The 25,613-nt window shown below is 40.2% G+C and overlaps 2 protein-coding genes across 15 annotated transcripts in view; both read left to right on the top strand.

Moving 5' to 3' along the window:
* Nucleotides 1-7,923, top strand: part of Cr1l (complement component (3b/4b) receptor 1-like) — a 32,860-nt gene extending 24,937 nt beyond the window's left edge. For 2 of the 3 annotated variants that reach the window (NM_001355060.1, NM_001355061.1), the window contains one exon: nt 7,793-7,923. In NM_001355060.1, coding sequence (NP_001341989.1) covers nt 7,793-7,805 — 13 coding nt within the window. In that variant the 3' untranslated portion in view covers nt 7,806-7,923. Of the gene's footprint in view, nt 1-2,726; nt 2,847-7,792 lie in introns of those variants that run through there. The other variant, NM_013499.2, reaches the window with a different exon arrangement.
* The window catches only part of Cd46 (CD46 antigen, complement regulatory protein), a 59,814-nt gene continuing 42,050 nt past the window's right edge, over nt 7,850-25,613 (top strand). For 7 of the 12 annotated variants that reach the window (XR_373888.4, XR_001783154.2, XR_373889.4 and 4 more), the window contains exons 1-5: nt 14,384-14,535; nt 20,354-20,542; nt 21,199-21,301; nt 22,998-23,086; nt 23,855-24,052. Coding sequence is in view for 8 of the 12 variants with exons in the window: in XM_006497239.4 (XP_006497302.1) it covers nt 14,409-14,535; nt 20,354-20,542; nt 21,199-21,301; nt 22,998-23,086; nt 23,855-24,052 (706 nt within the window). In the remaining 4 variants the exon portion in view is untranslated. Of the gene's footprint in view, nt 7,888-14,383; nt 14,536-17,855; nt 17,948-20,353; nt 20,543-21,198; nt 21,302-22,997; nt 23,087-23,854; nt 24,053-24,634; nt 24,712-25,613 lie in introns of those variants that run through there. The other 5 variants (NR_132621.1, NM_010778.4, XM_011238930.3 and 2 more) reach the window with 4 other exon arrangements.

Raw genomic sequence — 25,613 nt, 5'->3', positions numbered from 1 at the left:
ATACATGCAGGCAAAATGCTGTATACACAATAAATAAATCTTAAATAACATAACAAAACAAAACAACAAAATCCCACCCCAAAACAGATTAAAAAACAGAAACAATTCAAACAGAAGACTGCACACAGAAGTTGGAAAGTACTTCTCGAGCTGGAAACTTTAGTTTGCTTCCTGGGTTATTGCCATTTTTATGATTTTTGTTTGATAACTGTTAATACTGTGCTAAGGTATACATGAGCCTTTGGGGGACAGTAGGTTTTGCTTTTTCCTGTGAAAGCCAAGTACCTGCTCTCTAAGGGTACACACACATACTGATGAGGGATCTCTTAAGGGTCCTCGGTGACTCTCTCTACCTCTTTCCCAATTTCTGTACTCACTTGGCTTCCTATGACTCTGACTCTGTCTCTCTGTCTGCCTGTCTCTGTCTCTCTTGTTTCTCTCTTTCTCCATTTTTCAAAGCAGGGTTTTGCTGTGTAGCACTGGCTATCCTGCAACTTACTATGGAGACCAGGCTGACCTTAGGCTCAGAGATCCACCTGTTTCTGCTTCCCAAGTGCTGGGATTAATGGCATGCTTCACTGCCACCTAACTTCACTCTTTTTCTGTCTTTCTTTTACTGCAGCTATATCCATCCCTAACTCATCAATCACCTCTTCTGTGCATCCTCACCACAAACCCTTATATGGCAACTATTGGCCAAAGGTTTGGGGTTGAAAGAGAACTAATCCTACACTGAATGAATTATGATTATTTAACTGAATATTGTGAATCACTGAATTATAAACCAAGTAACAGTTCCAAAGATCCAACTCCAATCTTGTTGCATGAGCCATTTTATTTGCACATCTTCACTCAGTCATTCTCTCTCGGGCAGCAAGGGATTAGTGAAACAGGCCCAGAAGCATCATGGCCCACCAAGTCCTAGATACTTACAAATTTGCCCTGTTTTTTGGCAGTTTTGACTAGCAAATAAGATTACTCCAATTTTGATAGTTTCACATAACAATAGCTTTGTACTGTAATCTGACACAGCATTATTGTACTCTTTGATCACAAGTAATGTTGACAAATTCTACTTTATATCAAAGAACTATGAGTGACAACAAAAACTGGGTAGTTCCCTTAAGCCCTGAATTTCTATCCTTTCCTTGCTTTATTCAGTAGGTGTCCTGAAGATTGCTCAGTTATATTGCTTTGCTCAGGCACCTCACTTCAGCCCTTGGGCCTCTCACAAATTCACAGCTCTATATTTCTGTATCACACAGAGATGTTCATTTGCTCACTGGCTTCCTAGGAATCCTAACATACCCTGTCCCTAGCGTCTTGGGGCGTCTCAGAAATAATAGCGCAGCCAGTACAGATCTGTCATTTTCAGTTATATAAGGAGTTTGAGGTCAGCCTGGGTTATCTGAGATCCTATGTGAACAAACACACCCCCAACAATACATTTCTAAGGTTATTTCACAAACACTAGAAATAATCACAGCTCATGCTCTGAAAAGGAGTGTGCAGCTCTCCTAATAAGTGGAGGGAAGAGCATCACATTGTTTAATAAACTTCTTCTATGTCCCTCTCCTTTCTGATAATAATATGCGTCACTTGAAACTTGGCATTTTCTGCCAATACACAGTTCAACAATGGACAGTTGAAAAGGGCCTCAGTAGAAAAATAGTAGGTACAGGAAAGGCATTTTATAGTCAATAGAGATATAAATACAGGCAACTCAATTTTTTTCTAACATAAAACCTGCAGTTTGTTGTATTAAATCTTTAATCTCAATTGGGAGTTTCTACCCCACCTTTGATCATCCAGTTCCCAGATAAAAGACACACAACATTTATGTTTATAATAAGCCTTTAAAGCACTAGAGCTGGGCAGATATCTACCCTTTAAGCTATTATTTTCTACTTCCCTATCCATAACCCTGAGTTCTAATTTGCCATATTCCACTTGGGCAGCTCTTAACTCCAACTGGCTATGTTTTCATGTTTCACCTATTCCATGTCATCTTTTCCTCTCTCCATCTTCTCTTCCCTCTTGTGGGCCCCTTCAACCCCACCCCCCCAAACCCGTGTCCCCTATCCCCTACCTTTTTTTCTGCCTAGCTATATAGGCTGTAGGCATCTTTATTCAACCAATAGTTTTAAATATAGGAGCAAACTTACATATCATCACTGTGTATACATGCAGATTATCTCATCTCTGGGGGCATCCAGGCCTTGGGGACCACAATACATAGCAAAAGACCAAACCTCAACAGTAGTTAATATTTTCTTTTCTTCTGCAATGGAAGTAAATTAGCAAAGCTTTCTATTTATTTTCTAGTTTCCTAGTTACTTTTTTTCTTTTCTCTTGAAGATTATTTTTTTTAAATACTATATATAAAAGAAAGTGAAATACTAATTTTTTAAAAATTCAGACAAAGTAAAATAAAATGCAGTGCTTTGGGGGATTTTTTAAAGATCTGTATCCAAGGTTCTTAGGTATAGAGTTTGTTTACACCCTTTACTATTGGGATTGTTGATCGGAAAATTGTGCAGAACAAGTTTCAAGCTAACCATGTAATTATATTATAGGGAGAGAATAACAGACTGGAAGCTAGGTTTGTTTTTACAGGAAGTTATTTTTTAAACATCCCATAAAAGTGCTTAAAATATCATATATTTAGATCCATAAATGCAAGATTACCCACCTGAGACACTTTCTCATTTTTCTTTTTGCTGAAGTACCACTAGCCCAGCACGGAATTCACTCACTCAAGAAGTCTCCTAAATAGCAGCAACGTGAAATGAGAACATGCTCTGTCTGTATCACTTTTAAAATAAACTGTTTCCTTTTAAGATCTAGGTGTGTGGTTCATACTTATAATTTCAGCACTTGGGAGCGGACATGGAAGGAATGCCACAGATTCAGAGTCACCCAGGACATTTAACCTATCTCAAAAATAAAAAAATAAATTAAAAAGTAGGAACTCATTCTTTAAAACAGTAAACATATAGACTACTTTATATATATATTGAGCCAGATGCAATAGCTGACTCCTGTAATCCTAGCACATACTCTGGAGAACTCTGAGGCAAGAGTATTACTTTGATTCTGAGAAGAAAAAATCAAAAGGTCAGTCTTGATTACAGTTTTCCAGAACATCAGGGTTAATTATTTTTGGCAACACTTTGTAGAAAAGGGTTGAGAATCTGTACTAAGCACAAGTCCTTTGTGCCCAGGCTAAATGTCAAAGCAATGAAGAGACAAGGTGGAGGCATATAGTGAAGGAAAGAATGTTTGCAGGAGCTGTAGATAGTGGGTGATGCTGATCAGTTGAGAGAGAGAGAGAGAGAGAGAGAGAGAGGCAGAGAGAGAAAGAAGAGAAGAGAAAGAGGAAGAGGAAGAGGAAGAGAAGAGAGAACAATGAACAGTCAAGTAGGCAATAACATCTAGGTCAGGTAGCCTCTCAGGGCTGTGTCCGCTGGTTGAAGCACAGTATTCAGGTAGAAAGGAAAGGCTCCAGCCTTGTCAGAGATAAACTCTGGTACCCGGTCCTGAATATGCCACCCTTGCTTATCCTTCATGGTAGGAACAGGAGAAGGATGTGCTTTTCAGAGCTGGCTCTTCTCTAGAGAACCTACTAGTCACTGTTTACACCTCTGCCACAAGTCCACATCTAAAGAGTCTTAGAGAAATGCTTTGTGCATTATGGGTGAACTGCTTTCTATTTACAAATTAATAAAAGGAAAAAATATAAGGTGTATCATTAATCTTTTGTTTTTATTGGATATTTTCTTTATTTATATTTCAAATGTTATCCCCTTTCCTAGTTTCCCCTCCGAAAATACTCTATCCCCTCCTCCCTCCCCCTGCTCACCAACCCGCCCACTCCGGCTTCCTGGCCCTGGCATTCCCCTATACTGGGGCATAGAAGCTTCACAGGATCAAGGACTTCTCCTCCCATTGATGATCAACTAAGCCATTCTCTGCTACATATGCAGCTAGAGCCATGAGTTCCACCATGTGTTTTCTTTGGTTGGTGGTGTAATCCCAGGGAGCTCTGGTGGTACTGGTTAGTTCATATTGTTGTTCCTCCTATGGGGCTGCAAACCCCTTCAGCTCCTTGGGTACTTTCTCTAGCTCCTTCATTGGGGACCCTGTACTCTGTCGAATGGATGACTGTGAGCATCCACTTCTGTATTTGTTAGGCACTGGCAGAGCCTCTCAGGAGACAGCTATATCAGGTTCCTGCCAGCTAGCTCTTGTTGGCATCCACAATAGTGTTTGGTTTTGGTGGTTGTTTAATGGGATGGAGCCCCAGGTGGGGCAGTCTCTGGATGATCATCCCTTCAGTCTCTGCTCTGAACTTTGTCTCTGGAAATCCTTCCATGGGTATTTTTTCTCCCTTCTAAGAAGGATCGAAGTATCCACACTTTGGTCTTCCTTCTTCATGAGTTTCATGTATTTTGCAAATTGTATCTTGGATACTCTGAGCTTCTGGGCAAATATCCACTTATCAGTGAGTACATATCATGTATGTTCTTTTGTGATTGGGTTACCTGACTTAGGATGATATCTTCCAGATCCATCCATTTGTCTAACAATTTCATAAATTCATTGTTTTTAACAGCTGCATAGTACTCCATTGTGTAAATGTACCACATTTTCTGTATTTATTCCTCTGTTGAAGGGCATCTGGGTTCTCTCCAGCTTTTGGCTATTATAAATAAGGCTGCTATGAACATAGTGGAGTATGAGTTCTTACTACCTGTTGGAGCATCTTCTGGATATATGCCCAGGAGTGGTATTGCTAGATCTTCTGGTAGTACTATGCCCAATTTTCTGAGGAACTGCCAAACTGATTTCCAGAGTGGTTTTACCAGCTTGCAATCCCACCAACAATGGAGGAGTGTTCTTCTTTTTCCACATCCTCGCCAGCATCTGCTGTCACCTGAGTTTTTGATCTTAGCCATTCTGACTGGTGTGAGGTGGAATCTCAGGGTTGTTTTGATTTGCATTTCCCTGATGATTAAGGATGTTGAACATTTTTTTTCGGTGCTTCTCAACCATTCAGTATTCCTCAGTTGAGAATTCTTTGTTTAGCTCTGTACCCCATTTTTAATAGGGTTATTTGGTTTCCTGGAGTCTAACTTCTTGAGTTCTTTGTATATATTAGATATTAGCCCTCTATCGGATTTAGGATTGGTAAAGATCTTTTCCCAGCCTGTTGGTTGCATTTTGTCCTAGTACACTTCTTCCTTTTCATCATACTTTCTTCTGCCCTGTATAAAAACCACAACAAAGGGTAATAAACACTTTTTATGAATCTGCATTTATATTAATACCACCATCCTGATTATGTAAGAGTCTGAAAATTAGTGAGGAAGATCCCAGACTCAGATAGTATGCAAAGACAAAGTGTTTTTTTCTGCAGAATCAACCAGCATGAGGGGGGTTCAGCCATTCTTCCAAATGGCAACCCTAGACAAAGGCATTCTGGCCTAATCCTAGAGTTCCTGGAACTCTAGAAGGATTAGGTAATCTCTAATGTGATTGGCAGGGGCCAAAGTGGTGACATTGGTATAACTTTGATTGGCTACTATATTGAGAGAGTGAGTTAGGTAATCTAAAATTTCATTGATGGGTGCTGGGAGGCCACAGGGATTGGCTTCTGATTGGCTTTTGCCAGGTGGTAAGTGGTCTGCATTCCTGTGTCTTGAATGTTTAGCCACAGGATGAGATAAGGCCGGCCAGCACTATAGGCCCATCCGGAGATAAGATATTTTCTAGTTCTTCTGGTTATCTCTAGGCTATTGGGAGGGGGTTTACGACCTTCTTCCTGGAATTTTTGATCTGTTCCGGAAGCTGGTGACCTATGGCCTAGTCCCTGGGATTTATGGTCTGTTCCTGGAGCTGGTAACCTATGGCCTAGTCCCTGGGACTGGTGGCTGTCTTTTTAAAATTAGGCCTGGTCCTAAAATGGAGACAAATGGAGTTTATGTTGTCCTTTCAATTATTAGCGTATGAATTCTTCACAGTTTAGGTATTCCCAATGCTGTCGTAAGTGAAAATATCCTGTTATTTTAAATGTCCCTTCTTGACAAAACAAACAAATAGCAAACAAACAAACAAAAAAACTGCAATATTATGGATAAAGTTAGTGTAGAAGCCAATTCATTTCAACAGAATGAGATCTGAGATTCAAGTCTTTGATATTACTTCAAAGAAATGCAAAAGACTTTGGGGATGAAACTTCTGTCACTTCCATGTACCCATACCCTATGTTGAAATCACATATTATCTAGTTAGACAGAGTGAACAGAAAACTGGATGACTTGAAGAAAGGAGATATAGTCTAGGAGTTATGCTTTATAAGTCTATTGTTTTCCTTTTTATTTTAAAGTGTTCATAATATGGAATAAGATCATTAAAGAACATTAGGAGGATGTAAAAACATACAAACAAGTAAATTCTTCTATGTAGCCTAGTCACTACTTACTAGGCTGTTTCATATATGTCTCTACACATGCATATTTTTCTCAAATTGTTCCTACATTTCTAAAACAGAGCACACTTTCAAAACAGATTGAAGAAAAACATGTAATAACATTTATCACCTTTTCTAGGGAATAGAGGTAACTTTTGTTTACTTAGAAATAAATTTTTAAAAAATGTAAATGGTGATAGGAAGAGTTACTAAGAGTATTCAAGAAAACTATCTGAAAAAAAACAAAACACTAAACTAAACTCTGGGTTTCTTCTACTTTAAAAGTTCTTTGTACCATGCTCAATATTTTAAAAAATGAAATAAAAGAACTGTCAAAAAAAACCTTACCTTTGAATAAATTCAGAATACTTTTTTTTCTTTTCCAATTTTTATTAGGTATTTAGCTCATTTACATTTCCAATGCTATACCAAAAGTCCCCCATAGCCACCCACCCCCACTCCCCTATCCACCCACTCCCCCTTTTTGGCCCTGGCGTTCCCCTGTACTGGGGCATATAAAGTTTGCATGTCCAATGGGCCTCTCTTTCCAGTGATGGCCAACTAGGCCATCTTTTGATACATATGCAGCTAGAGTCAAGAGCTCCAGGGTACTGGTTAGTTCATATTGTTGTTCCACCTATAGGGTTGCAGATCCCTTTAGCTCCTTGGGTACTTTCTCTAGCTCCTCCATTGGGAGCCCTGTGATCCATCCATTAGCTGACTGTGAGCATCCACTTCTGTGTTTGCTAGGCCCCGGCATAGTCTCACAAGAGACAGCTACATCTGGGTCCTTTCGATAAAATCTTGCTAGTGTATGCAATGGTGTCAACGTTTGGATGCTGATTATGGGGTGGATCCCTGGATATGGCAGTCTCTACATGGTCAATCCTTTTATCTCAGCTCCAAACTTTGTCTACATAGTGCCTCATAGATATTTATAAATTATATGTTATTCTTTTAAAAACATGACTAGTTAACACTTGTTAGGGAGGCAGCTTAGCACTTAAAGCCCTTACACACAACCAAAAGGAAATGAGTTCAGATTCCCAGAATCCCTCCTGTAACTCAAGCCTCAGAAGGCTGAGAAATATCATTTCTTGAGCAACCTGGCTATTGAAACTCTCTGTATCAGTAAGCTTTGAATTTGATTGAGAGACCTTGTAGTTTGAATATGCTTGACCCAGGTAGTGACACTATTTGGGGGTGTGACCTTGTGGACATAGGTGTAGCCTTGTTGGAGTAAGTGTGTTACTGTGGGTGTGGGCATTAAGACCCTCATCCTAGCTACCCGGAAGTCAGCCTTCTCCTGTTTGCCTTCAGAACAAGATTTTAAACTCTCATCTCCTCCTCCGCCATGTCTGCCTGGACACTGCCATGCTTCTGCCTTGATCATAATGGACTGAACCTCTGAACCTGTAAGCCAACCCCAATTAAATGCTTCTCTTATAAGAGTTGTCTTGGTCATGGTGTCTGTTCACAGCAATAAAACCCTAACTAAGACAGAAGTTGGTATCAGGAGTGAGTATTGTCATGATAGGCTTGACCATCCTTTTCTTTGGAAGAATGTAGATTTGGGGACTTTGGATTTGGAAAGCTTTGGAATGCTTTAAGTGGAACTTAATGGGCTATTCTAGTAGAAATATGGAAGACTTTGGTGCTGAGGGTGATTTGCACTGTTGAAACTCTAGAGGTTTCAGAGGAGAAGAATTTCAGTATGTGGCCAAGAGACTGCTACTGTAAAATTTTGAAGAAGAATGTGTCTGCTTTTTGCCATTGTCCAAATAGTCTGCCTGAGGCTAAAGTGAAGAGATTTAGATTAATTGCTTTGACAAAGGAAGTCTCAAAACAGCCTGGTATAAATTCCATTGTGTGATTACTAAAGTTCACTCCTATGAAGAGGCTTTTGATGAAGCACAGCAAGCTCTAAAAGGAAAAGTACAAAGTGTACAGTAATAAAGGGGCACCAGGAAGTGAAATGGAGCTGAATGCTATGCTTAAGAAGGAGTGGTGACTTTGGGGCAAGATCCCACCCAGCGAAGGTAGGTCCAAACATGATGGTAATACATCTTAATCCAAAGAGACAGAAGGAAGCAGATCTTTGAGTTCAAGGCTAGCCTGGTATAGAGAAAGTTTCAAGTAGAGAAAAGCTTCAGTCCAGGCATGGTGGTACACACCTTTGACCCTAGGATTCAGGAGACAAAGCCTTTTAGATCTGTGCAAGGTCAGTCTACCAAGCAAGTTCCAGAACAGCCAAGCTTAGGCCATGAAGGAGTTAGAAAACAGAAAGCTGGTGATAATTTAATAAAACAAGTTCAAGCTCAAGCAAGCATCAGAACTTGGCAGCTTCAGCCATGTGGCTCTGGCTTTAGAGTCAAAATTAGAAGGGGCTACTAAGACAATTGATGCTGGTTAGCTGGAGCTAAGAACTTAGTGGTGATTAAGAAGAGACCAGTGACTGAAGTGAAATCTTGGAAGCCTTTTGTGAGAGCACAAAGAATCTGTGTTCCAGAGATAGCCAGAGTTGTACCCGGTGCTGCAGCTGAACTTGTAGTGTGTAAGAACCACCCAGGTAGTACTGGTTTTGAATGTATGAAGCAGTCATGGACAGCAGCTGAGGCTTGGCACTGTGAGAGGCTAGGGAAGGCCTGGTACTGAAGGTGTCATTCAAAGAAGTTGAGGCTTGGCACCATGAAGAGAGCCTATGAGAGGTTATTGATGAATCCTACTTGCAGCAGGAAAGCCCAGCATATTGGAGATGCCAGTACCATGGGATGACCACCAAAAAAAAAAAAAACCCACAGCAGCAGCAATGGATTGGAGTCAACCAGAGCCTAGAGTGCTATAGAGGGCAGAGCTGGAGAAGTGTTGCAAGCCCTTTGGAGGATCATGTGTGGATTCCAGACACTGGAATAAGAAGCTGAAACATTGAAGTTGCCTTGGAGACCCAAAGATGTTCAAGATGCCAGAGCTGTAGGATATCTGCTGAGAACTGCTAACAGAGTGGAACCAGCCCAGGAGAAAGAAATTTGTTGCAGTCAACAAAGATGAAAAAGGAGTTAGAGATCTGAAGACCTCTTTGACATCAGATATGGAGATGCAGAGTTTAGAGTTTGCCCAGCTGGCTTACTGTCTTGCTTTGGGGATTACAGTTAAGTGATTGAATGAATCTCAGAAAATACTTTGTACTTTGTACTTTTAACATTGTTGAGACTGCTATAGACTATGGGGACTTTGGAAGTTGGACTAAATGTATTTTTTATTATGCTGTGGCTAGATATGGCCCCCATAGACTCATATGTTTTAACAAGCCTATGGGGGCCAGGGAGTGGAATGTGGTGGTTTTAATATGCTGGCCTAGGGAGTGGCACTATTTGGAGGTGTGGCCTATTTGGAGCAGGTGGCTCACTGTGGGTGTGGGCTTTAAGACCCTTATCATGGATGCCTGGAAGCCGGTCTTCTGTGCTGTTGGAACAAGATTTTAAACCCAGCTCCTCCTTTACCATGCCTGCCTTGACACTGCCATGCTCCTACCTTGGTGACAATGGGCTGAACCTCTGCACCTATAAGCCAGCTCCAATTAAATGTTTTTCTTATAAATGTGCCTTGATTGTGGTGTCTGTTCACAGCAGTAAAACCCTAAGACAGACCTTACCTCTGAAGATGACGTGGGGGAGTAATTGAATGAGATTCCTGGGGCTGGAGATATGATTAAGAGCACTTGTTGTTCTTGCATAGGACCTAGGGTTTAGTTCTTGACACCCACATGGTGGCTCTGCTCACAACCATCTGTAACTCCAGTTTCAGGAAATCCAACACCCTCATCTGTCCTGTGAAGGCACTGCATACACATGATATATAGTCATATATTCAGTCAAAATACTCACAGAATAAAAATAAAGACATCTTTTTTTGAAAAATTAATTTATTTTTTACACTCAATATTCCATTCTCTGCCCCCTATGCACCCTCCGACTGCTCCACATCCCACACCTCCCCCAGCCCCGTCGCCACATAAATGCCACCCCCCCCCACCCCACCTGACCTCTATACTCCCTAGGGCCTCCAGTCTCTTTTTTTTTTTTTCCATTTTTATTAGGTATTTAACTCATTTACATATCCAATGCTATACCAAAAGTCCCCCATATCCACCCACCCCCACTCCCCTGCCCACCCACTCCCCCTTTTTGGCCCTGGTATTCCCCTGTACTGGGGCATATAAAGTTTGCAAGTCCAATGGGCCTCTCTTTCCAGTGATGGCCGACTAGGCCATCTTTTGATATATATGCAGCTAGAGACATGAGCTCCAAGGGGTACTGGTTAGTTCATAATGTTGTTCCACCTATAGGGTTGCAGATCCCTTTAGCTCCTTGGCTACTTTCTCTAGCTCCTCCATTGGGAGCCCTATGATCCATCCATTAGCTGACTGTGAGCATCCACTTCTGTGTTTGCTGGGCCCCGGCATAGTCTCACTGGGCCTCCAGTCTCTTGAGGGTTAGGTGCATCATCTCTGAATGAACACAGACCTGGAAGTCCTCCACTGTATGTGTATTGAGGGCCTCATATCAGCTGGTGCATGCTGTCTGTTTGGTGGTCCAGTGTTTGAGAGATCTCAGGGGTCCAGATTAATTGAGACTGCTGGTCCTCCTACAGGATCAACCACAAGCCTCAAAAGTACATAAATGGACATACACACAAAGAGGTATGCATAGATGTATGTATGAACGAACAAATATGCATGCATATTACACATATACGTATGTAAAATTAAAACAAGTGTTCCTGTATATTATATGTATATAGTAATATTTTGAGCTATGCTCATGATCTCAATAAATGTCAGAATCTTTCTGGATATTGAACAAAAGGTATGCACATCATTTTTGCTTGTTTCTGTGTTTTAATAGCTTCTTTAAAGGTGTGTTATATAATAATTGGTTTGACACTGCCCTGGTTAGTTTTATGTCAGTTTGACATAAGATAGAGTCCCTGGAGATGAGGGAGCCTCAATTGAGAAAATACCTCAATAAGATTGGGTTGTAAGCATGCCTTTAGGGCATTTTCATAATTAGATATTGATGTGGGTGTTGGGGGTCAGCTATTCTTTTGGGGCCACCTCCAGGCAGATAATGCTGGGTTCTATAGGAAAGCAGGCTGAGCAAGCCATGAGGAACAAGCCAATAAGCAGTGTTCCTCCATGGCCTCTGCATCAGCTGCTGTTTCCAGGTTCCTGCACTGCTTGAGTTTTGGTCCTGACTTCCTTTGATAGTGATGTAGAAGTGTAAGCCAAATAAACCCTTCCCTCCCCAACTTGCTTCTTGATCATAGTATTCTGCCCTGGCAATAGAAACCCTAAGACAGACACCATAAGGATGAGCTAGCTATCAACTTGATTTTAGATTATGAAAGTTAGGGGAAGAAAAAGTCCTATGCAAAGTCCACTAACCACCACCACCACCACACACACAAAAAATGGAACTTTAGCACAAAAAGATATTAGAGGATTCTTGAAAGTTTGTAATATAGTATATTTACCCTTTACATGTCTCTTGCATAAGCATGAGGACTTGCATTCAGATTCCTAGAACCCACATAAAAAGTCCAAAAATGACTGAAAGCCAAGAGATGGAAAAGCAGAGACAGGAAGATTCCTGGGGTTTGCTGGCTCAATAAACTTTATGTTCAGTCTGCCTGAACCTAAAGTAATAATAAATAAATAAGTTGGAGAGTGTGGTAGTTTAAATTAAAATGGCCCCCATAAACGCATAGGAAGTGGCACTATTAGGAGGTATGGCCTTGTTGGAGTAGTTGTGGCTTTATTAAAAGAAGTGAGTCACAAGGGTGGGCTTTGAGGTCTTAGTTTAAGCCAGGCTTAGTGACTCACAGTCTCTTTTGCCTGAGGATCCAGATGCAGAACTGTTAGCTCCTTTTCCCTGCATATCATATGCTTCCCATCATGATGATAATGGACTAAATGTCTGAACTGTAAGCCAACTCCAGTTAAGTATTTTCCTTTATAAGAGTTGTCATGGTCATGATATCTCTTAACAGCAATAAAACCCTAACTAAGACAGAGATTGACCAAGGAAGACAACATGTGTTAACCCCTGGCCTCTACAACCACATGCACACTCATGCATGCACACTTACGTGCATGCACAGGTGCACACACCCAAATGGACATGTACATTCACAACATACTATGAGTACAAAAACACAAAGACAGATGTAAAACCAAAAATGGATAAAGTAAGTGTCCTTGTGAAAACCGTCCTTGTTTCTGTACTTGGTTTTGTTTTTTGTTTTGTTTTGTTTACCTGAATTCCTGGAGATGAAGTTAGATCCTGATCCACTATGCAGAAAGGTTGGCTGGCCTGTAGCTGTTATCCCAGTCTTAATTAAGGTTTTATTACTGTGAGGAAATACCATGACCAACACAACTCTTATAAAGAAAAAGAGTTGGAGCTGTCTTACCTTTTCAGAGGTTTAGTTCATTATCATCATGGCAGGAAGCATGGTGGCATGCAGGCAGACATGGTGCTGTGGAAGGAGCTGGGAGTTCTACATCTGAATCCACAGGCAACAGGCAGAGAACTGGTTTGAGCTTCTGAGACCTTAAGGCCCATCCACTAGTGACACACTTCCTCCAACAAAGTCACACCTACTCCAACAAAGCCATATCTCCTAATAGTCCCACTCCCTATGGACCAAATATCAAACACATAAGTCTATAGGGGCCATTCCTATTCAAACCACTGCACCCACCCTCTGAAAACAATGTAAACATAATTCCCGAGACACACAAAAAGCCCTAACCCTGATTTCTCTACCACTTAAATGCCCTTTCATCCCACTGTCTTACCACCCTTCAAAAAGCATACAGGAGATTGAGTCCTATTTTGGTCCACACCCCCGCACTCCCCCTTGCTTCTCTTTGACAGTTTAACAAGATATTTCCCATGAACTGGAAAAAACACCAAATTTGAATCCTCTCCTTCATCCAAAGGTTTGACATTTGTCAGGATCCTGGGATGTTCACAGTCAACACTGTCACTGAAAGCATTCCTAACCAGGGCTAAAACATAATAGCTCAACTTCAGGGGTGTGCTTGCAATGCTTGCCACAGAGAAGTGTTCTGTGCAATAATTTACAGCAACCATGTGGAGGGTGGGGGTGTGACTTTAGAAGCTGAGAATCCAATGGGAAAACCTTTGAGAGTTGAGGATTGTGAGATGAGGCTGTAAGAGAATTCAAATGAGGAAAATATAAGTACTTGTCCTAATCAGCTGTGACTAATGCCAAATACAAGTCTGAGGCAGCCTCCTGATAGTGCTTTAGGTCTATTTTATAGGTTCCCGCACTTTTATTCTTCAAGTTCAAGTTCAGAGCAATGATCACAGGGCCAACAAGTCTTTCCAGCCTTCTGGAATAAAGCGGTCTCTTTGTATATGTAAGCCAAGGTACGCCCCAGCTGGTAAGCACACCTTAGAACAGCTATAGAGCCGCTGAAGAGGGAATACTGAGCTGCATCTTTAAGAAAACAGCCCTGAGAGGAGCACAACCCTGACATGCAACTGAGGACAAGGCTTGTGCCATCCAAGCTGAGGAGTGCAGCAAAGCTGCAGAGGACTTGGGAGTAACGCAGCTAGGTAAGGAAGGAGCACAGCAAAGTGGGACAATGGAAAATAGTTGAGAAGCCCAAAATTCCTGGCGGGAGCGCAACCTCATGGCCCAGCCGCTTGAACTGAGGCCCCACCTTACTGCCAGCCGATTGGCCTAGCTAGCGCTACCAGTCACCAGCCTGCCAGGAGCGGCCTGGCCACGCCCACCTGTTGTGTCGCTCAGCACACTTTAGTTTCAGGATTGTTGCGTCTGTTCACCTATCTTAAAACTTGCTCTCTGGCTTCCTGGCGCCCAGTTTCCCTTTCAGTCTGGTAACATGACGGCGGCGCCTCTTATGCCAGACTCAACGCACCCCTGTCGCAGAAGGAAGAGCTACACTTTCTTCTGGTGCTCCTTGGGCGTCTATGCTGAGGCCCTTCTGTTTCTGCTGTCTCATTTATCTGGTACGATCCAGGAGAGAGGCTGTGTCGCAGGGAAGCTGGGAGGAGTTCAGGAGTTCCTGGTAGAGCCCTCTTAGGGTTGTGTAAATGTGTGAGTTTTGCTGTGACTATGGAGATCATTCAGTCCTCACCCCGAAAGTGCAGATTTCCTTAGTAGGCAGTAGTTAAGGGGTGGGCAGCCTGAGTGGAGGGAGGGGTAGATGTTCACTTAGAGCCCCACTGTGTCAGTAGCAGATTGCACGGCTTATGCTGTGGGCAAGCAACTCTGGGTTTAGAAGGGAGGGAAAGTCACACTTGGCCTCCCCCTTTAAGTCAAATTTCCTTGTTGCCCGAGGCAGTATGTATGGGCTTGGTTTATAAGTGGCTATTTTGCTGGGCATGGTGGCGCATGCCTTTAATTTAGGCAGAGGCAGGTGAATTTCTGAGTTCGAGGTCAGCCTGGTCTACAAAGTGAGTTCTAGGACAGCCAGGGCTATACAAAGAAACCCTGTCTCGAAAAAAAAAAAAAAGTGGCTATTTTGTTTGGCTTTTCAATTTCATTAGATTCCCCCCCCCCCCACACACACACATATACAGTGTGTTTAATCATATTCCTTACACTCCTACTCCCTGCTTGGAATTAGTGTCCATTCCTAGCCAAAGCAGACAGTGTCTGATTCTATTACCAAATGGCTCTGAGATCTTATCTTCCTTTACAGATAAAGTCATAGTAGAAAAAGGACAATCTAGACATCACTCCTGAGACAAGAAGTATAAGTAGCACTCTGGTTTTCACCTTAGCTCATGAACTAAAACTCAAGCTTTATCCCACCACATTTGGATGGTGTTTCATTACATGGAATAAATACTATACATGGTTAGTTACTTTATAAAATTTACACAAAGAACAATACTTCTGTTTTCTTCTGTTTTGCAACACTCTGTGTTTGTGACATATATACATAATCTTGTTCATATAGTCTGTATTTCTATATTTTTTCTTATCAGTATCCATCCAGCAACTTTTGCCTTCTATGTTCCAGACTCTGTGCTGGTCCGGAGGATGGAGATGTTGGGAGACAGTGACAAGCCTGTCTTGGTTTTGTGAGCCTCTTCCACTGATTGTTCACACACATATATGTATAGGAATGTAAGCAGGCACTTTATTGTGCTGATAGATCCCTAGTGGCAATACATAGTATATGATCTATAAATATTTGCTAATAATAACCAAAGCTTAACATGAAGGAATAGAACCATGCTCTGGAGTAAAGGAACATGCTTCTCTGACTGGATTTTAAAATGACTGAGGGACAGGACAAACAACAATCCCAACTCTGACACTTTAAACCACTGGTTTTTTTTTGTTTGTTTGTTTTGTTTTTTTTTTTTTACTGTTTTTCTTATATATAGAACCTTCTCCTGATATTACATATTTGACTATTTTCTCTTCAAACTTAGTTGGAATGTCACCCCCCCCCCCCAGGGAGACCTCTTCTGACTACCCTTAGTAGACATAACCCAACTTAACCCATCTCTCAACTTGCATCACACCTATAAAACTGGCTTTTCTGTTCTCTACCTCTCTGAATAGGAAGGCAAGAGATCTTTTCTTTTTTTCACACTAGTGACTCCAAATGGTTTTTTTTTTGTTTGTTTGTTTGTTTTGTCTTAGTGTTGTTGCTCTTACAAAACTCAAGTACCAGAATGTTAAATATATTTGGCCAATGCATGAAGCACAGAAAAGATTCTTCCTGCTTGCAGGAGGAACATTCTTTCAAGAACTTTGCTTTTTCATTAATCGCTATAAAATTCACTTCACAAGGAATAGAAGAGGCAGGTACTAGCATAATAGGAAACCAATGGATTTTGAAAAAGAATAATGTTTGGGATGAGCTAAAAGAAGATTCTGCAGTAGCTGGGCGTGGTAGCACACGCCTTTAATCCCAGTACTCAGGAGGCAGAGGCAGGTGAATTTCTGAGTTTGAGGCCAGCCTGGTCTACAAAATGAGTTCCAGGACTGCCAGGGCTAAACAGAGAAACCCTGTCTCGAAAACAACAACAACAACAACAACAACAACAACAACAACAAAAACAAACAAACAAAAAAAAGAAAGAAAGAAAAAAAGAAGATTCTGCAGTTATTTGAAATTTTTTGTTTGTTTGTTTGTTTTGGTTTTTTGAGACAGGGTTTCTCTGTGTAGCTCTGGCTGTCCTGGAACTCACTTTGTAGACCAGGCTGGCCTCGAACTCAGAAATCCTCCTGCCTCTGCCTCCCTAGTGCTGGGATTAAATCTATTAATCAAATAATCAGATAAAATGGATAGGATATAACATAAATGAAGGGAAACAAGGTAAAATCTAGAAAGCAAAATATAGATCGAAGCCTGGAAAACATAAAAGGAAAAATCGTTGTCCCAGGTAGGGAAAATTAAAGGAGAATAAGTTCTCATTTTTGGAACAACTCAATTTGTGAGGAAAGCAGTTTATAAGTGGATAATGCTCATCAGGAAGAGAATCTGTCACATTTTGAGGCTGAAGTCCGTCCCTCAGAAGAGTGGCTGCTTCTTTGAACAAAGCTGCAGTCCCCTGTTATGTCTGCTGCTCTCTTAGGCCTTTAGGTCTTGCTGAGATCAGTAAGTGCTTACACTTTAGTATCTCAGTCTTTACTCTGTGTGCTACAATGCAGGGAATAGTCTTTACGTGGTCAATTGGTGAGTTATAAAATACAAGTAAACAGTCAGAAAGGAAAGAAAAAGAAAAAAAGAAATAAATGTCTCTCCTTTCTCGAATGTATAAACTTTTAAAGTGACTATTTTCATTATAAAAAATCATGACAATATAATCCCTGCAAGTGTCTTTGTTGTACTCGTATGTTCCTGGTACTGGACGTTGTGGCCACTTGATGACTAGATTTCATCTTAGCTATCAAACACAGTTACGTGTGACCTATCTGAAACACCCTGATAGGGGACAGCCCAAAGAAAGGGAACTGAGTGCTCCTTCCAGAGTTGAAGCACAAGATATTCCCTCCAAGTCTCTTAAAAAAGAGGAGAGTTACTCAGCATACATAGCTAGGAACTAGACTGAGGATTATAGTAAGCAAAGACATTCCCAGATGGGATGCAGCTGAGCAGTAGTTAATTAATTTGACAGAGAGAGAGAGAGAGAGAGAGAGAGAGAGAGAGAGAGAGAGAGAGAGAGAGAGAGAGAGAGAGAGAGAGAGAGAGAGGAGAGAGAGAAGAAGAAGAAGAAGAAGAAGAAGAAGAAGAAGAAGAAGAAGAAGAAGAAGAAGAAGAAGAAGAAGAAGAAGAGAGAAGAGAAGAGAAGAGAAGAGAAGAGGAGAAGAGAAGAGAAGAGAAGAGAAGAGAAGAGAAGAGAAGAGAAGAGAAGAGAAGAGAAGAGAAGAGAAGAGAGTACTAAAGAATCACGAGAGGTGAGTGGCTACTTCCAGTGTGTGGAACAACTTGATCCTTACTTGATCCAACTTGATCCTTGTACTCTCGAGTCTAAACTAGAGTTGTTGTAACATACCCAAGCATTATAAAAGGCAATTTCTTGAGGACTAAACACAGGGTACTGTGGCATCTGCTAATTAATGAGACCTAGTCCATGTCTTCCGACAACAGTCATAAGGTCATGATGGTCCCAAACCATCAATCATATCTCCTTGTTTAACTTTTGAATAAATGTTATTTAATAGATGTTATTTTGAACAAGTAACAGTATTCTTGCACTGCTAATGCTGATTGAGTAAAGAAAGACATGCTCCAATCATTTAGAATCTTGTTGAGAACATTTCTGCTTTTTCTGCCCTTCCTGCTATAAAATAACATTTTTCAGTTGATAAAAGTGGTACTCATGAATTTTCTCTCCAGTGACTCTCTAAGGCGGGAACACTCAGGAGCGCACAGGCCTCAGAAGCAGTAGAGCATCTGGGACAGGGTCCTAAGGGCTTACATCTGCACCCAGGAGGTGGGGCTGTTCCATAGCCCTCTGTGCACCTTCCTTGCCAGGAGAGAGCTTGCCTCCAGGGAGTGCTCTGACCCCTGGACTCACTGGAGATTACCATTTTCTCTCCAGTGACTCTCTAAGGCAGGACCACTCAGGAGTGCATAGGCCACAGAAGCAGCTGAATCAGGGTCCTAAGGACCTTCATCTGCACCCCGGAGGTGGGACTGTTCCACAGCCCTCTGTGCACTGGTCTGCCAGGGGAGAGCTGGTCTTCCAGGAGTGTTGACAGGAGGAACAAGCTCCAGCCAGAGATAACAAGAACATCTAACACCAGACATTACCAGATGGAGAAAGGCAAATGCAAGAATCTTACCAACATTAGGGAAATGCAAATCAAAACAACCCTGAGATTCCACCTCACACCAGTCAAAATGGCTAAGATCAAAAACTCAGGTGACAGCAGATGCTGGCGAGGATGTGGAGAAAGAGGAACACTCCTCCATTGTTGGTGGGATTGCAAGCTGGTACAATCACTCTGGAAATCAGTTTGGCGGTTCCTCAGAACATTGGACATAGTACCACTGGAAGATCCAGCAATACCACTCCTGGGCATATACCCAGAAGATGTCCCAACTTGTAATAAGGACACATGCTCCACTATGTTCATAACAGCATTATTTATAATAGCCAGAAGCTGGAAGGAATCCAGATGTCCCTCAACAGAGGAATGGATACAGAAAATGTGGTACATTTACACAGTGGAGTACTACGCAGCTATTAAAAGCAATGAATTTATGAAATTCTTAGGCAAACAGATGGAACTAGAAAATATCATCCTGAGTGAGGAAACATAAAGAACACACATGATATGCATTCACTGTTAAGTGGATATTAGCCCAGAGGCTCAGAGTACCCAAGATACAATTTTCAAAATACATGAAACTCAAGAATAAGGAAGACCAGAGTGTGGATACTTCGATCCTTCTTAGAAGAAGTATTCACACTTTGGTCTTCCTTCATTCTTCCTTCAACAAGTATTCATTGTTTTTAACAGCTGCATAGTACTCCACTGTGTAAATGTACCACATTTTCTGTATCCATTCCTCTGTTGAAGGACATCTGGGTTCTTTCCAGCTTCTGGCTATTACAAATAAGGCTGTTATGAACATAGTGGAGCATGTGTACTTATCACCTATTGGAGCATCTTCTGGCAACAAAATACCCATGAAAGGAGTTACAGAGACAAAGTATGGAGCAGAAACTGAAGGAATGACCATCCATAGACTGCCCCACCTGGGGATTCATCCCATATGCAACCACCAAATCCAGACACTATTGTGGATGCCAACAAGAGCTGGCTCACAGGAGCCTGATATAGCTGTCTCCTGAGAGGCTCTGCCAGTGCCTAACAAATACAGAAGTGGATGCTCACAGTCATACATTGGACAGAGCACAGGATCTCCAATGAAGGAACTAGAGAAAGTACCAAGGAACTGAAGGGGTTTGCAGCCCCATAGGAGGAACAATAATATGAACTAACCAGTACTCGCAGAGCTCCCAGGGACCAAACCACAAATCAAAGAAAACACATGGTGGGAATCATGGCTCTAGCTGCATATGTAGCAGAGGATGGCCTAGTTGGATATCAATGGGAGGATAAGCCCTTGGTCCTGTGAAGGCTCTGTGCCCCTGTGTAGGGGAATGCCAGGACCAGGAAGCAGGAGTGGGTGGGTTGGTGAGCAGGGGGAGGGAGAAGGGGTAGGGGTAGGGGGGTTTTGGAGGGGAAACCAGGAACAGGGATAACATTTGAAATGTAAATAAAGAAAATATCCAATTTTTTAAAAGTGGTACTCACTTCATCTTCATGTTCTTGCTGAATTGTCTCTAGATGCCTGTGAACTACCACGGCCATTTGAAGCTATGGAACTCAAGGGTACACCTAAACTCTTTTATGCCGTTGGAGAGAAAATAGAATATAAGTGTAAAAAAGGATACCTGTATCTGTCTCCATACCTGATGATTGCTACCTGTGAGCCAAATCATACATGGGTCCCTATTTCAGATGCTGGTTGTATTAGTGAGTAAATTCAACTTTTTGTTTGTTTGATTGATTGCTTGATTGATTTTAGACATTTTCGAATGGGGTCATATACCTCTATTGCAGAGATGAGTTTATGTGAAACAAAGCTTTGATGTATTTTTTTCCCTCAGGTTTTGAGAAATTTATAGGTAATCTTCCCCACCCCTCCTTGGCATTTAGTTGATTTCCTAATTGCTACTCTTGTGCTTGCCCTTTGTATTAGTTACTTTTCTGACACTGAGAAACAACATGACCAGGTTTAATTGGGCTTATGGTCTCAGGTGTTAGATACATAATGGTTGTTAAGACACAGTGGCAGAAAGAGCTGGGAACTCACATCTCAGAATGACAAGTAGGATCAGTGAGAATACTGGTAATAGAACAAGTCTTTTGAAACTTCAAAGCACACCTCATTCTAGTGACATTCTTCCTCCAGCAAGGTTACACTTCCTAATCTTCCCCACACAGCCAACAACTGGGAACCCACTATTCAAATGCCTTTATGGAGGCTATCTTATTCAAACCACCACACTCTTACAATGTAATTATTAAATAATCCACAATCTCAAAAGAACTATATATGATTTTGACTTTGATTCAAGTGCAACTGGCACTGGAGCTATATTAAAGTTTTTATTGTTATTTTCTTCTAGAAGTTCAATGTACTATGTTACAAGACCCTTCATTTGGCAAAGTATACTACATAGATGGCAGCTTTTCATGGGGTGCTCGAGCTAAATTTACTTGTATGGAAGGGTAAGTTGCTCATTATGGGAAATAAGGTAAATGTTCCTGATTCCATTGTTGTACTTCTGTTGTTAAGCATTCAAATAAATATACTTTCATTTTGCTTCTAAATGACAAACCGTGCCCCTAACCAAACAATATTTGGGTCCTTTATAGTGGTAGGAGAGATATTTAATAAATAAAGAAATTGGAGGAAAACAAGTGTGTATAATACTTGCTATATCTAATAAAAAGTCTATGATAAACATTAAGAATGGGAAAATCTTCCAGGGATAATGATTCATACTTGTAATTTCAGCACTCAGGAGGATGAGACAGACGGGTCTCTATGAGTTTGAGGGTAGTCTGGGACACACAGTCAGTTCCAGGCCAGTCCGGGATACAGATCCAAAGAGGGTGGGTAATTATGGTGACCTTATCCTTCACAGTCAAGTATATTTACTGCCAATTCAAGGTTGAAGTAGGGTTATAATGAACTTGAGGTAGAATTACTAACCAAAGGAGAATTCTGGAAGGTATTAGCAAGTCAAAAATTAAGATGATTCATCTTAACCACCATATGACAGGATATTTCAGTTGGGAAACATTATTTTCTAGACTGCTACTTAACCTGAACCATCTCAAAAGGAGACATTAGCCACTGAGTAACAGTTTTTATTCTCTAGGACTCTCTCAGAAGTAATTACAAGTCTTGGGGAAAGTAGGCTATGACTATCTGTAAACAGAGTTTCATTGATAATTTTTAAACTATCACGTAAAAACACATTCAGTTAAAGCTATGTGGAGGAAATTTTCTAGGCATGTTTAGGGAACCAAACATTCAGGGCATAAATCTTTCTCAAAGACACTGTAATCTTGTTGAGAAATCCAGTAGATACAGAAGCTACTGAACAAAATAACAAAAAAAATGCCAGATAAGAATACTTCATGATGGTGACATGGGGGTCCACAATAACAATCTGTGCATTTAAATCATGGGAGACTTGATAGGATTAATACTGATCTGTTTCTAGGAAGACATTATGATCATAATATTAGTAAGAGTTAACATTATTTTTACTTGCTGTGTGCCAGACTCTAATTTATCTAATTCTCTTGAACAATACTATGAAATCTTTGATTTAATTTTGTTTGTTTTGTTTTTGTTTTGTTTTGTTTTTACAAGAGGTCTCACTATGTATGCCTGGAGCTTGCTGTGTATACTAAACTGGCTTTGAACTCACAGAAACATGCATGCCTCTACCTCCTGGGTTCTAGGATTAAACTTGTATGCCACCACACCTATCTATTTGTATGTTTTTAGTTGAGGAACAAAAGAAACTTTAAATGGTTTGCCAAAGGTTAAGTGGCCAGCAGTCATGGAGCTAGGACGAGAACCCAGACAGACCTTCCTAAGGAATCCTTTCTCTGCTTCATCCTCTCAGAGCAGAATGGATGAGCAAAGGCTCAGATGCATACTTATATGATTGTAGGAGATAGCAAAGATTCCAGTTCACATCAGATGTTCCTAGATATAACAGTGTGTGTTCACAAACTATTCATCTGATTAAAGCTTATTTTGATTTGTTTAATTCTTTCATTATACCTTAAAAAACCTGTCCCTCAAACTACTATATTAAGGGGAAGTCAATTAAAACTGTCCTTCATTATTATGTGTATCTTACCAGCTACCAAAGAAAATAGTAACTTTTTCTTTGCTATCTAGTTATTACGTAGTTGGTATGTCAGTTCTACACTGTGTGCTTAAAGGTGATGATGAAGCATACTGGAATGGCTATCCCCCACATTGTGAAAGTAAGTAAATTCTCTTTTTAAAATTTAGAATATGAGTTCTCAACCTCTTGGCCTGAGGACCCTATTATAATTTTAGATTGATAAGTGCCCAAAAATCTTTTCTCTGTGGTTATATCTATAGATAGTAATCATGTTAAAGATGTTTTAAAATAATTATTTCTTTTTAAGGACAATAAACTCACATGTTTTTACTGAAATTTCAAAAAGTGAGGCTAGGGACACTGCTTTACGGTTTTGTAATCTCTTCAATATTTGGCTTAGAGGAAGATATAGGGAGTTAATTCCTTTGATTATCAAAATTTGTAGCTTTTGCAAAAAGCTGATTGTACTGTGAGGATGAAAAATGATAAATGATAATATGTTAGTATGATTGCAAGCCACCAGGCTAGTGAATGAATGTAGCTGTCTCTTAACACACATTTCTCATTCAGTTTAATTTTTTTACATCACAGTTTTTCATTGGCTGATCATCATCTTTTCTATAAAGTAGCACAAAATTTAGCATGGTCTCACAAATAAACTTTGTGTTTTCCCTTAGAAAAATGAGTATTTGTCCTAAAAGGTCATTTCTTAGGGGTTTAAACTTGGGATGATGGATTTTATCAGAGAAACTGTCTTCTAGATGAAATTTCTATAAGTTATAGATAACATAGAAATCCTGTATTGAAGAATTTGTTTACGATAATTTATAGAATTTTCTAAGACTGTAGTGAATAAAGACACTACATCACTTTTAACTTTTATTTCCCCTTTTTTCTTTTTATAAAGAGATTTATTGTTTACCACCTCCAAAAATAAAAAATGGAACACATACCCTTACTGATATAAATGTATTCAAATACCATGAAGCAGTAAGTTACAGTTGTGATCCTACCCCAGGGCCAGATAAGTTTTCCCTTGTTGGAACAAGCATGATATTCTGTGCTGGCCATAACACCTGGAGTAACAGCCCTCCGGAGTGTAAAGGTAACCATATTTTCTTCATTTGTAAATAGTTTTACCTAAAAGTAAACATAGTAAGCACATGTACTTCCTCCTCTTATGAAACTATGTTCAAATTTAATGTCATAGCTTTTAAAGTTAAATTTAAAAAATCATTCCAGTTATGGTGTTCTCATTTCCTGGTATGTGAGCTACTACCCATAGCCATGAGGTAGGATATTTTTGTTTGAAAGAACCAAGAGATCAACATATACTGGCTGGATAACTCTGATAAGAAAGTGTTCTCTTGTGTTACAGGAAGATGGAGCAGTCTAGCTATAAGAAATGGCAGAGTGGATTATAATCAGCAGCCCTCTCTCTGAAAGAACTATAAAATCTGGACAAAAAATGTTTGGGTTTTATATTGTTGTTTTGTTTTGTTTTAATTCCAAAATGTTTAAGAGTCTCAAGAGTTACTAAAAACAAGGAGACACTTGGTTTTTCTCTTGAAAGAGGGATAGCACTGAATCATAGCAAATGTTTACTCCACACCTGCAAGGTAAATAGCAGTCTAGGTGCTAAGAAGTCTTTGTTTTGTTTTGATGGGTTTTGTTATTTTGATATAAGGTCTTCCCATGCAACCTTGGCTACCCTAGAACTGATAGAGACCCTCCTACCTTTACCTCCTAGTGCTGGAATGAAAGGTATGTGTCACCATGCCTGATGACTAATAGAACTTTTAACAAATGTAAAAATCGAGTAACTGAAATGATATTATCTAATCTCAGGAAATGAAAGTAGGAATCAGTAAAGAAATCCACAAAATTTGAAAATTATACAAGATACTTCTAAATAATCTATTGGTAAAGAAATCAGAAGGAAAATTGGGAAGTATGAAAAAAAAATCCATAAAAATAAAGCAACATCTCAGAATGTCAAAATTTGCCAGGGTTCACCTGAAGTATTAGTTCCTAGCACAATATATTTGCTTTACAAAAAGAAAAATTGTAAACCAGGGACCTAGGGGTCTATTCCTAGTCTTCCATTGAAGAGCAAAATCTAAAGAGCAAATTAAACCTGAATAGCAAGTTGCAAGAAAGTGATAAAAATACACAGATATCAATGAAACTGAAGAGGGAGAAAGGAACAAGAAAATTAACTGAAACCAGTATCTAAGTTTTAGAGAAGATGGATAAAGTAGATAAACCTGTAATCAGACTAGGGTGTGTGCATGTGCGTGTGCGTGTGTGTGTATGTGTGTGTATGAAGCAATATTAAGAATAAAAAGGAGAACATCACTAAAGATCCCTCAGACATTTAAAGATGACAAAGGAATATTACACACAGTTTCATGGCCATCGTTTTGACAACTTAAAGAAAACTGACATTTCTCAAAGATGCAAGATACCAACTTCACTGGAAATAAAGATAATCTAAACAGTCCTTATCTCTAGAGAAATAAAATTTGTAGTTAACAGCATTTTCCTGAGACCAAAAATTATAAATAGTATAATAAAATTAGCAGCAATATCCTTAAAATATAACACTAAAATGCCCAAAGATCAAACCAATGGTACATAAAAAGAGAAGTCTCTCATGACCAAGT

This window comes from Mus musculus, chromosome 1 (genome assembly GCF_000001635.26).
Source record: "Mus musculus strain C57BL/6J chromosome 1, GRCm38.p6 C57BL/6J".
NCBI classification, from domain to species: domain Eukaryota; kingdom Metazoa; phylum Chordata; class Mammalia; order Rodentia; family Muridae; genus Mus; species Mus musculus.
This window is presented reverse-complemented; position numbering and strand designations above follow the sequence as displayed.